The sequence below is a fragment of the Hyperolius riggenbachi genome, chromosome 10, assembly GCF_040937935.1.
Source record: "Hyperolius riggenbachi isolate aHypRig1 chromosome 10, aHypRig1.pri, whole genome shotgun sequence".
NCBI classification, from domain to species: domain Eukaryota; kingdom Metazoa; phylum Chordata; class Amphibia; order Anura; family Hyperoliidae; genus Hyperolius; species Hyperolius riggenbachi.
Window position 1 is genome coordinate 116704458 of NC_090655.1, and position 13334 is coordinate 116717791.

General features: G+C 49.6%; 1 protein-coding gene across 8 annotated transcripts in view; it reads right to left on the reverse strand.

Annotated features, from left to right (window-relative positions):
- Positions 1–3062: 3062 nt before the first annotated feature.
- FAM149B1 (family with sequence similarity 149 member B1) overlaps positions 3063–13334 on the reverse strand; it is an 87139-nt gene continuing 76867 nt past the window's right edge. For all 8 annotated transcript variants that reach the window (XM_068257645.1, XM_068257638.1, XM_068257640.1 and 5 more), the window contains one exon: positions 3063–3266. In XM_068257645.1, the coding sequence (XP_068113746.1) occupies positions 3193–3266 (74 nt within the window). In that variant the 3' untranslated portion in view covers positions 3063–3192. The remainder of the gene's footprint in view (positions 3267–13334) is intronic.

Below are 13334 nucleotides of genomic sequence, written 5' to 3' on the forward strand. Positions count from 1 at the left end.
TCTTCAGCTTTGTGTTCCAGCTGGCAATGCTTTTAAACATGGAATTTTGCAAGAAAAATGTTTATAATTTTTATATTCTATATATTCCTGCAACCCTTCAATAAATAACTATTTTACTATATTTAAAACATATAACAGCCCCATCTAGCAATGGCCATTGAGATGCTAATAATTTTGAGTTGATGCAAATTTATAGTTTGGAAATGGGTCAAATACAGCAACTATTGTGATTGGGCATATATTTGCCCTGATCTCTCTCTTTAACCTTTCCCTCTCCACTGTTACTTTTCCATTCACTGTCAAGCAATACTTACAAAAAAAATAGACCCTGAAGAAGCATGCAGCAGATCAGACATCTCTGACAAAAAACTGACAAGATTATCTACAGGCCAGAAACCCACTAGGAGCGATTTCTAATCGCTAGTGATTTGAACAAGCTCTTGCTAATGCAATGCTGTGGGGAATTTTTATAAAATCACATCGCTCAAGTGGGATCACACCCATAGCATTACATTAGCAAGAGTTTTCAAATCGCAATGCGCTGAGAAGATCGCTCCTAGTGGGTTTCTGGCCGCATGCTGATTTTACGTGTGTGATCGACACTATTGATGCCGTAATGATCAGCAGGACTGCCAGGCAAATGGTATTTTTTAAAAGGAAACTAATATGGCAGTTTCCATATACCTCTCAATTCAGGTTACCGTTAAACATTTGTTTACTTGGAACTGATATCAATTCACTGGTTGATAATAACCACCCCAGTCACTCCACGGAAATGCCCTGCTAAAAGTAGTAAATGACCTATCTGCAGCTAAAGGTTTCTTTTCTATGCTCATCTTTCTGGATCTCTCCTCAGCTTTGGACACAGTAGACCATCCTTTGCTTCTCCAAATCCTGTCCTCTCTGGACATCCAGGGTCTTGCTTTCTCTGGAATTTCCTCTTAGGAAAATCCTTCAAAGTTGCACTTTCAGACAAGCCCTCCTCACACCCCCTGTCTGAGATTCTTCAAAATCCTTCACTTTTCCATGTATTGTGATGATTTTGGGCAGCTTATGTTTCCACCATGTGATTTAGTTCCCCTGCTTGGCATAACTTAATGTTGACAACACTCCAATAACCCCGGGGCCCAGGTGTACTAATAAACTCCTCTCTCGTTCAAACCATACATGGACTCACTATCCAGAACACTGCCATTCCAGCACAGGAGACTTGGGCGCAGCAGTGAGTAACTTCAGCGCCGTCAGAAGACAGCGCTGAAGTTACTTATTACACACTATAATTCGGCCTCCAGCAATTGCTGAAAGACGAATTATTCCATTCCCTACCATCCATGGCAGCCTGGAGGGGGAATAGTATTTAAAATCAACGGGAATGTGTGCAGGAGCAGGATAAGTCATACAGGCAGTATCTTGTGACCAAGTCTCCTGCGCCTCTCGTACGCTCATTATCCACCTCCTGTCTCCTAAAGAAAGGTTTGCTCATTCGCCCCTTTCTCACCCAGGACACTACCAAACTTCTTGTGCATGCCCTGATTGTCCCAATTCTTAATTTCACAACGCAGTCTTCCGTGGCCTACCTGCTAACTGCCTGACCCTGCTGCAGTCCATCATGAACTCTCTGGCATGACTCATCCACCGCACTCCTCTACTGCTAGGTACACACCATACAATTTTCTGTCATATTTACCTGCCAGATCGATTATTTCCAACATGTCAATCTGAATTGATTTTTCATTTTTTTTTTGATCGATTTCATAGAACTGATTGAAATTCAGATTGAACATGTTTGACATAATTGATCTGGCAGGTAAATCTGACCGAAAATTGCATGGTGCGTACCTAGCATAATGATAACCCGTTCTGCCAGCTCCTGCATTGGCTGCTTATCACACAAAAGTATACCATTCAAGATGCTAACTCTCACCTACACAGTACTCCACAGTCTTGCCCCTCCCTGCTTGACTCCAGATACTACCCTACAAGTAATCTTGGCTCTACTACCTATTTACTCCGCTCCTTTTAGTTCCATCTCATTCTCACATAAAACTTCTCTCAAATTTACCCTTTTCTCTGGAACTTCCTTCCACAATTTGGCACTCGCCCACACTTAGCTTTAGGTGCATCCTTAATCACCTCTTTAGCTAGGCATATTTTCTCATCTAATACACTAAACCTGCCACCCACCACCACCTTGTACACAAGTCCTACCTACTGTTGTAGCCCTTAGCCTGTAAGTTCATTTGGACAGGGCTCTCTCCCTGTATGTGTTATTACTACTGTGTAAAGTGGTTACATATCTTACCGATGCATCACTGACCGTTCAGTTGTCTATCTGTAACCCATCGCCATGTAACTGTCTGTTCTATACTATATTTGTATAGTACTATGGAAGTTAGTACTACACAAATCCAAAATAACAGTATTAGAATCAATCTGAAATTAGCATATCATCTGAGCATCTTAGTGACTATCACTGGCGACTTCATGAAATATAAATACATGTTAATTTATTGCAAAGAAGGGTCCAGCCTGGAACAGGGCCAATCAAAATCATAAACTCCTATATTTGGCTGTTCCAATTCTAAGCCGGATATATTTGTGTTGACTTAAGTTGAAATCACAGGTACTGTATTAGCATCCCACTGACCATCTCTGCTAGTGACTAGCATGAGGGAGTAGCCATTACAATTGCAATGACCAAGTTGCTCATGTGGCATGGTCTTAACAGTACTCAAGTTGACGGAAAGTATACAGTGATGTTAAGTGGAGCTATTTGATTGGCTAAGGTGACCTATGAGCCTCAAGGAAAGAAGAAAAATTTTCTAGCAATTGTACAGCTGCTTTCTGCAATAAAGCTATGACTAATCTTCCCACACAGCTCCTTGATTGGACAGCCATCTGTTTTTTTACCCACTGTAAACCAATTAACTGTCAAGTATCCATTATAGGATCAGCAGTATGGTTAGAAATTATTTCTAAAACCTGAGCATAGTGTATATATATACAAAGGAGGATATACAAGCAATAGTTTACAAAACAAAGTGGATGACAGTCGAAATGGATCATTGAAACAGGATGCCAAGCTGTATTTAGGAAGTGACAGTTCTGGTAGTCAGACCAGGCAGCAAAGTTCTCAAATTTGGCATCTGGCTTTATTACTTCAAATATTCAAACTTTGGGTGACAGAAATATTTATAGTCCTTGCCTACTTCTTGCCAGGGCTCCGCCTCGACTTTGAGATTTGAGCGCTAAATGAAGTGGCATACCTAAAACAGGAAAAAAAGAACAATTATGTAGTTTAACTTAACATTCACTTAAATGGCAGCACTAGAAGAAACCTATAGCATGATAAAAGCACAGAATCCGGGAAGCACTCATAAGTAGTTAAAGTAAAATGCTACTTTGAGGGGAAAGCTGTACATATGCATGGATTAAAGGCAAAATTTTTTAGATTGCTTAAAAAAATCATCAATTTCTTAATGCACATAAAAGAAATTATTAAAGCCCGTTTCCAATCACAGGATTGGTCTAGATCAGACATTTTTAACTACACTTCTGTGGCACTTTAGGGCTCCTCGAGAACCCTGCAGGGGTTTCCCTGCATTTTGCCCCTCCTGAGAGAGGAGGTAGAGAGTGTTTCAAATGCATCATCTAAGCCAGTGATGGCGAACTTTTTGAGGACAGAGTGCCCAAACTGCAACCCATAAGTCGCTAGTATATCGCAAAGTGCCCCCCCCCTTGACAGATTGGGTGACAAATTACCCCCCTTCTCTCCTACACATTTAGTGACAGCTTACGACCGAACCTCTTCCAGACAGAAAATGACAGATTGTGCTACAGATTGCAGTCATCCTCACTCCCTCCCTTTTCCTCCACAGACAGTAGCTGGCACGATAATTCAGGGTAACTCCAAGGGCTGCAGTGGGATGGTAACTCCATGGGCTGCTGTAGGGTGGGTGGCGGGGGGGGGGGGCTCCATGGGCTGCAGTGGGATGGTAACTCCATGGGCTGCTGTAGAGTGGGTGGCAGGGGGGGGGGGGCTCCATGGGCTGCTGTGTGGTGGGTGGGAGGGGAGCTCCATGGGCTGCTGTGGGGTACGTGGGAGGTTGGCTCCACAGGCTGCTGTGGGGTGGATGGGTAAGTGGCCTCCACAGGCAGGCCACTGTGGGGTGGGTGGGTCACAGGCTGATGTGGGATGGGTGGGTAAGTTGCCTCCACTGGCTGCTGTGGGGTGGAAAACTCACTTTTGCACCCCCCCCCTCCCCCGTCACTGTGCTCCACCATAGTGCTGCAGCTGCAGAAGAAAGAGCTTCACACTCACTTTCCCTAGCTCCATCAGACGCTAGAACTGCAGATCCATACTGTCTCCTCTGCACTGCCGCTCGCATTGAATCAGGAAGTAGTGCGAGCGGCAGTGCATAGAAGACGGCGTGGATCTGGAGCTCTAGCGTCTGATGGAGCCAAGGAAGGTGAATGTGAAGCTGTTTCTTCCACAGCGGCAGCATTATGGAAAAGCGCAGTGACAGGAGGGGGGCCCCAAGGAGGAGGAAAGAAGCCAGGCCCCCCCCCCCCCCTTCAGCACTGCTCCCGGTCTGAGTGCCCCCACCCCTCTGCCACAGACATTCAGGGCACTCAGAGCCCTGACAACTGGGGTACCGTGGGTAGAGCCGCCCGCTACAACCCCTCCAGGCATGCAGCTAGATCAGCAGAGGTGGCAATGGCCCCCGCACCACCCCTTCCAGGCATGCGGCCAGATCGGTGGCGATGGGACACAGCATGCGTGCCCACAGAGACTGCTCTGCGTGCCGCCTCAGGCACGCATGCCATTGGTTCACCACCGCTTAACTAAGCTAACAAGACTAAAGTACATGTTACAATTGAAAACATTGTTTACCCACATTAATGCTTTTTCACACTGAAAATCGTATCGATTTTGCGCGGATGCCAAAATTGCATTTGCCATTCATGTTCAGGGAAACGATCACTCTGGCATGCAGTACTTTCGGAATCGCAAGCACAGCGCAATTGCAGCAGAATTGCTGCTGGTGCAAAAGAACATGCCTCCTGCAAAAACCCCATGTTCCCAACTCCTTACTGACTATTAAGTTAAACAACCTGCTTTTGAGCCACAGTATCATCATCTGTGTAAATAGGTTATTTTGTGCCCTCAGCTAGTACTGGCAGCTCCCATCTTGCATCATAATGTAATATGCAGTTCAATGTATAAGCACCACCAGGGCCGGGCCGAGGCATAGGCTGGAGAGGCTCCAGCCTCAGGGCGCAGTGTAGGAGGGGGCGCAGAATTCATTCAGCTGTCATTCCTAATTGTGTTTGAAGCAGAAATAGATAAGAAAAGGGGATACATGGCAGTGACTGCAAGCCAGATAACTAGATATTAAGGTGTTGGGGAGGCTGTGGGCCCTGTGGCGCCTCTTCATCTAATAGCAATCAGTGTAAGATGGCTGGGGTGGCAGGGATGGAGGGGCGCACTTTGGTGTCTCAGCCTTGGGTGCTGGAGGACCTTGTCCCAGCTCTGAGCACCACAATGCTGAGGTTAAAGTAAACCTGAAGCTTGCCATGAAAAAAATATTTAGATACTCCTAAATAGAGGGAAGGCTCTGGATCTCATAGAGCCTTCCCGATCCTCTCTCAATGCCCTCATTCACCACTGTCCCCGTTAAAATTATTCAACCAACAGGGCAAAACATCTTTGGCCCTCCACAGACAGCCCTCGGAAAAGCTCCCTTCCCCGGAGAAGAGCGTATGCGTACTGTGCACTTGAGAATCGGGTCCCCAGCATGCTCAGTGTGGATCCGCCATTTCGGAAACACTCAGTGATGAGTGTTTCTGAAGCCTTCAGAGTGGTCCCAAAGGCGTGCAATTTGAACTGAGGTCAGCGGTGGAAAGAAGCGATGGAGAGAGGACCAGTAAAGCTCTACATAGGTGAGTAACCTGAAGCGAGTTTCCCTGCTTCAGATTTGCTTTAAGAGGCTTTGTGAACTGGGAGAATTACCAGTAATGACTTCTGCAAATTTTTTTTAACAAAAGCTACACTCGGTGCCTGATGATAAGCAATTATTTATATATAATTATCTTGGATTATGAAAACAAGGTAAACAGAGGAACACCAAGAGCCCCAATAGTGTAGTATGTATTGACACGGGATAATGACAAAGAGTAATAGTTGTTACACTCACAAACATGGGTCACCAATAGGCAACCACTGTAAAGGCAGGTGGGGAGATTATCCTGACCCCACTATGGATTATGGATTATGAAAAGTAATTTAACCATTTCACATGTTACCAGAGTGCCGCTCTTCCCTTTCCTCTTTTTTCTCGTACACTGAATGGCCCCATAACATTGAACTTGCTGATGAGCTGCTAATACCTAATGCTTCATACACACTTGAGATAAAAAAGTCTTTGGAAAATGCAAGATCACAGACCAATTTTACCCCCTTCCATGTAGTATGAGAGCCATACTCTACACAGTCTATTCTATGGAGCTGCACTCCCCATTAGATAAAATCTTTGCAAGATGCTGCACACACAGATGCTGTACACACTCAAAAGATTATCTGCAAAAGATCTGTTCCTGCAAAAGATCTATTCCTGCAAAATGCATTTATAGTCTATGAGATCTGCAGATCCTCATACACACCTGGTTTAACAGACAATCATCTGCAGATCAGATCCACCAGGATGGATTTTCAGATCTGCAGATGATTTCCAGATATGAAGATGAAGTCTGTTAAACCAGGTGTGTATGAGGATCTGCAGATCTCATAGACCAGGGGTCCTCAAACTTTTTATACCGGGGGCCAGGTCACGGTCACTCAGGCTGTTGGGGGGCCGGAACTATTATTTGTAGTGAAAATAAAACATCAAATACAACTACCTGTTTCTGGGTGGCAGGCAATGCAGCTGGTCTGGGTTTCTGGTTGGCAGGCAATGCAGCTGGCCTGGGTGTCTGGGTGGCAGATGAAGCAGCTGGTCTGGGTGGCAGGTGATGCAGCTGGTCTGGGTGGCAGGTGATGCAGCTGGTCTGGGTTTCTGGGTGACAGGTGATGCAGCTGGTCTGGGTGACAGGTGATGCAGCTGGTCTGGGTGGCAGGTGATGCAGCTGGTCTGGGTGGCAGGCGATGCAGCTGGCCTGGGTGGCAGGCGATGCAGCTGGCCTGGGTGGCAGGCGATGCAGCTGCCCTGGGTTTTTTGGTGGCAGGTAATGCAGCTGGCCTTGGTTTCTTGGTGGCAGGAAATGCAGCTGGCCTTGGTTTCTGGGTGGCAGGCGATGCAGCTGGTCTGGGTGGCAGGCGATGCAGCTGGTCTGGGTGGCAAGTGATGCAGCTGGTCTGGGTGGCAGGTGATGCAGCTGGTCTGGGTGGCAGGTGATGCAGCTGGTCTGGGTGGCAGGTGATGCAGCTGGCCTTGGTTTCTGGGTGGCAGGTGATGCAGCTGGTCTGGGTTTCTGGGTGGCAGGCAATGCAGCTGGTCTGGGTTTCTGGGTGGCAGGTGATGCAGCTGGTCTGGGTGGCAGGTGATGCAGCTGGTCTGGGTTTCTTGGTGGCAGGCAATGCAACTGGCCTTGGTTTCTGGGTGGCAGGTGATGCAGCTGGTCTGGGTGGCAGGTGATGCAGCTGGTCTGGGTGGCAGGTGATGCAGCTGGTCTGGGTGGCAGGTGATGCAGCTGGTCTGGGTGGCAGGTGATGCAGCTGGTCTGGGTGGCAGGTAATGCAGCTGGTCTGGGTGGCAGGTAATGCAGCTGGTCTGGGTTTTTGGGTGGCAGGTGATGCAGCTGGCCTTGGTTTCTGGGTGGCAGGTGATGCAGCTGGTCTGGGTGGCAGGTGATGCAGCTGGTCTGGGTGGCAGGCAATGCAGCTGGTCTGGGTTTCTGGGTGGAAAGTGATGCAGCTGGCCTGGGTTTCTGTGTATTGGGTGATTGGTGATGCTACTGATAATGTGAGAAACACTAACTATTTCCATGCACTCTGCACATTTTTATTTCAATGGGAAGTGTGGGCCTGCTTTTGGCTGATGAGATAGTCAATGTCCGGTTCCATGTTTGTCACTGCCATCCGTAACAAGTGATGCAAGTGCGCATCAGTTATTCTGGATCTGGTTGGGGATTTCAGGTGTTTCATTCGGGAAAAAGTCTGTTCACAGACATAGGTGCTTCCAAAGATGGTTGCCATTTTGAGGGCATGTTTTCTGAGATTAGGATATGTCTCAGAGGCGAGAGAAGCATAGAAATTAGTAAGGTTGCTTGACTTGAATGAGTCTTTCAGAGAGTCACAATTCTGTAATTCAGCCAGTTCCATTTGATAAATTGGATCCACAATCTCAATGTCAACAGAAAATGGGTTCCGGAAAAGCTGTATGTCCTGTTCATGGAGATGAAGCTCTTTAAATCTCATTTGAAACTCCCTTTTCAGCATTTCCAGTGCATCCACACATTTTTGGTTTGGGAATGCCACTTCTGGTTTTTCAGCCAACAGCTTTTGAGTAATTGGGAGATGGCAAAAGTTTTCCTCCTTTACGTGTTTAATGAGGAGTTCTAATTTTACTTCAAACGCTTTCACATGAGAGTACATGTCACAGACGAGCTTTCCATTTCCTTGAAGTTGCAGATTTAAAACATTGAGTTGCTCTGTGACATCTGTCAGAAAGGCAAGGTGCCATTTCCATTCTGCATCCTGAAGCTCCGGTATTTCTTTGTTTTTTGAAAGCAGAAATGCAGATACCTCTGGAAGTAAATCATAAAATCGTTTTAAAACTTTCCCTCGACTCAGCCAACGGACTTCTGTGTGGTACAGTATATCTTCATGGCAAGCATTCAGCTCAGACAGCAGTTCTTGAAATTGCCTGTGGTTTAGTGCGTGAGCCCTAATAAAGTTCACGCAAGAGACCACAACTTTCATGACAGAGTCCCATTTCAGTGATTTACAACACAGCGCTTGTTGATGGATGAGGCAGTGTATGGCTATAGGACGCGAATATCGGTGTTTGTCCATCTCTTGGTTAATGCGTGCTACTACTCCTTTCACAGATCCCACCATACTAGGAGCACCGTCAGTTGTCACGCTGGCTAGTTTACCCCAGTCCAGCTCCAAATCAGTAACAGTTTGGCAAACTTTTTCATAGATATCCTCTCCTGTTGTAGTTCCTTTGATACTTTGCAGGGCAGCAAGCTCCTCTGTGACTTCGAATTGTGAATTGGTTCCACGAATGAAAATGAGAAGTTGCGCAGAATCACGGACGTCTGTGCTTTCGTCAAGTGCCAACGAAAAATAGCACAGATTTTTTGATGATTTTTGCAAATGTTGATGCAAATTATCCCCCATTTCCTCAATTCTACGGGTAATTGTTGGTGCTGAAAGACTCACTGTGTTAAACAAATCAGTCTTCTCTGGACACACCTCTTTGGCAACAGAAAGAAGGCATTCTTTTACAAATTCTCCCTCTGTAAATGGTTTGCCAGTGCGCGCGATCAGCTTGGCTACATGAAAACTCGCTCGCAGTGATGAAATATTTAACGGCTTCTGCTTCACAAAAGTATTTTGTTGAGTTGACAGTAAATTTTTCAGTTTTAATATTTTGTCTTTTCTCACTTGTCCAACCAAACAATCATATTTGTCTTTATGTCGTGTTTCGTAGTGTCGGCGCAAATTGTAGTCTTTGAATACAGCTACTGACTCCTGACATAGCAGACAAACGGCTCTCTCCTTGCACTGTATAAAAAAGTAATCATAGGTCCACTGCTCTTTAAATATTCTGCACTCAGAGTCAATTTTTCTTTTTTTGGACATGACTACCTTTGGAAGGGTACTTGTAGCTGTGGCCTTGTACTGGCTGGTGGTAGTTGCTGCCTGGTACTGGCTGGTGGGAGTTGCTGGCCTGGAACTAGCTTATGGGAGCTTCTGCTGATCTGGTACTGGCTGGAGGTGCTGCTGGCCTGGTACTGGCTGGTGTGAGCAGCTGCTGGTCTGGTACTGGCTAAAAGTGCTGCTGGCCTTGTACTGGCTTAAAGGAGCTTCTGTTGGTCTGGTACTGGCTGGAAGTGCTGCTGGCCTGGTACTGGCTGGAAGTGCTGCTGGCCGGAAGTGCTGCTGGCCGGAAGTGCTGCTGGCCTGGTACTGGCTAAAAGTGCTGCTGGCCTGGTACTGGCTTAAAGGAGCTTCTGTTGGTCGGGTACTGGCTGGAAGTGCTGCGGGCCTGGTACTGGCTGGCGTGAGCAGCTGCTGGTCTGGTACTGGCTGGAAGTGCTGCTGGTCTGGTACTGGCTGGAAGTGCTGCTGGTCTGGTACTGGCTGGAAGTGCTGCTGGCCTGGTACTGGCTAGTAGTGCTGCTGGCCTGGTACTGGCTAGTAGTGCTGCTGGCCTGGTACTGGCTGGAAGTGCTGCTGGTCTGGTACTGGCTAGTAGTGCTGCTGGCCTGGTACTGGCTGGCGTGAGAAGCTGCTGGTCTGGTATTGGCTGGAAGTGCTGCTGGCCTGGTACTGGCTGGAAGTGCTGCTGGCCTGGTACTGGCTGGAAGTGCTGCTGGCCTGGTACTGGCTGGAAGTGCTGCTGGCCTGGTACTGGCTTAAAGGAGCTTCTGTTGGTCGGGTACTGGCTGGAAGTGCTGCTGGCCTGGTACTGGCTGGCGTGAGCAGCTGCTGGTGTGGTACTGGCTGTAAGTGCTGCTGGCCTGGTACTGGCTGTAAGTGCTGCTGGCCTGGTACTGGCTAAAAGTGCTGCTGGCCTGGTACTGGCTTAAAGGAGCTTCTGTTGGTCGGGTACTGGCTGGAAGTGCTGCTGGCCTGGTACTGGCTGGCGTGAGCAGCTGCTGGCCTGGTACTGGCTGGAAGTGCTGCTGGCCTGGTACTGGCTTAAAGGAGCTTCTGTTGGTCGGGTACTGGCTGGAAGTGCTGCTGGCCTGGTACTGGCTGGCGTGAGCAGCTGCTGGTGTGGTACTGGCTGTAAGTGCTGCTGGCCTGGTACTGGCTGTAAGTGCTGCTGGCCTGGTACTGGCTAAAAGTGCTGCTGGCCTGGTACTGGCTTAAAGGAGCTTCTGTTGGTCGGGTACTGGCTGGAAGTGCTGCTGGCCTGGTACTGGCTGGCGTGAGCAGCTGCTGGTGTGGTACTGGCTGTAAGTGCTGCTGGCCTGGTACTGGCTGTAAGTGCTGCTGGCCTGGTACTGGCTAAAAGTGCTGCTGGCCTGGTACTGGCTTAAAGGAGCTTCTGCTGGCCTGGTACTGGCTGGAAGTGCTGCTGGCCTGGTACTGGCTGGAAGTGCTGCTGGCCTGGTACTGGCTGGAAGTGCTGCTGGCCTGGTACTGGCTTAAAGGAGCTTCTGTTGGTCGGGTACTGGCTGGAAGTGCTGCTGGCCTGGTACTGGCTGGCGTGAGCAGCTGCTGGTGTGGTACTGGCTGTAAGTGCTGCTGGCCTGGTACTGGCTGGAAGTGCTGCTGGCCTGGTACTGGCTGGCGTGAGCAGCTGCTGGTGTGGTACTGGCTGTAAGTGCTGCTGGCCTGGTACTGGCTGTAAGTGCTGCTGGCCTGGTACTGGCTAAAAGTGCTGCTGGCCTGGTACTGGCTTAAAGGAGCTTCTGTTGGTCGGGTACTGGCTGGAAGTGCTGCTGGCCTGGTACTGGCTGGCGTGAGCAGCTGCTGGTCTGGTACTGGCTGGAAGTGCTGCTGGTCTGGTACTGGCTGTAAGTGCTGCTGGTCTGGTACTGGCTGGAAGTGCTGCTGGCCTGGTACTGGCTGTAAGTGCTGCTGGTCTGGTACTGGCTGTAAGTGCTGCTGGCCTGATACTGGCTAGTAGTGCTGCTGGCCTGGTACTGCCTGGCGTGAGCAGCTGCTGGCGTGGTACTGGCTGGAAGTGCTGCTGGCCTGGTACTGGCTGGAAGTGCTGCTGGTCTGGTACTGGCTAGTAGTGCTGCTGGCCTGGTACTGGCTAGTAGTGCTGCTGGCCTGGTACTAGCTGGCGTGAGCAGCTGCTGGTCTGGTATTGGCTGGAAGTGCTGCTGGCCTGGTACTGGCTGGAAGTGCTGCTGGCCTGGTACTGGCTGGAAGTGCTGCTGGCCTGGTACTGGCTGGAAGTGCTGCTGGCCTGGTACTGGCTGGAAGTGCTGCTGGCCTGGTACTGGCTGGAAGTGCTGCTGGCCTGGTACTGGCTGGAAGTGCTGCTGGTCTGGTACTGGCTAGTAGTGCTGCTGGCCTGGTACTGGCTAGCGTGAGCAGCTGCTGGTCTGGTATTGGCTGGAAGTGCTGCTGGCCTGGTACTGGCTAGTAGTGCTGCTGGCCTGGTACTGGCTGGAAGTGCTGCTGGTCTGGTACTGGCTAGTAGTGCTGCTGGCCTGGTACTGGCTTAAAGGAGCTTCTGTTGGTCGGGTACTGGCTGGAAGTGCTGCTGGCCTGGTACTGGCTGGCGTGAGCAGCTGCTGGTGTGGTACTGGCTGTAAGTGCTGCTGGCCTGGTACTGGCTGTAAGTGCTGCTGGCCTGGTACTGGCTAAAAGTGCTGCTGGCCTGGTACTGGCTTAAAGGAGCTTCTGTTGGTCGGGTACTGGCTGGAAGTGCTGCTGGCCTGGTACTGGCTGGCGTGAGCAGCTGCTGGTGTGGTACTGGCTGTAAGTGCTGCTGGCCTGGTACTGGCTGTAAGTGCTGCTGGCCTGGTACTGGCTAAAAGTGCTGCTGGCCTGGTACTGGCTTAAAGGAGCTTCTGTTGGTCGGGTACTGGCTGGAAGTGCTGCTGGCCTGGTACTGGCTGGCGTGAGCAGCTGCTGGTCTGGTACTGGCTAAAAGTGCTGCTGGCCTTGTACTGGCTTAAAGGAGCTTCTGTTGGTCTGGTACTGGCTGGAACTGCTGCTGGCCTGGTACTGGCTAAAAGTGCTGCTGGCCTGGTACTGGCTTAAAGGAGCTTCTGTTGGTCGGGTACTGGCTGAAAGTGCTGCGGGCCTGGTACTGGCTGGCGTGAGCAGCTGCTGGTCTGGTACTGGCTGGAAGTGCTGCTGGTCTGGTACTGGCTGGAAGTGCTGCTGGTCTGGTACTGGCTGGAAGTGCTGCTGGCCTGGTACTGGCTAGTAGTGCTGCTGGCCTGGTACTGGCTAGTAGTGCTGCTGGCCTGGTACTGGCTGGAAGTGCTGCTGGTCTGGTACTGGCTAGTAGTGCTGCTGGCCTGGTACTAGCTGGCGTGAGCAGCTGCTGGTCTGGTATTGGCTGGAAGTGCTGCTGGCCTGGTACTGGCTGGAAGTGCTGCTGGCCTGGTACTGGCTGGAAGTGCTGCTGGCCTGGTACTGGCTGGAAGTGCTGCTGGCCTGGTACTGGCTGGAAGTGCTGCTGGCCTGGTAC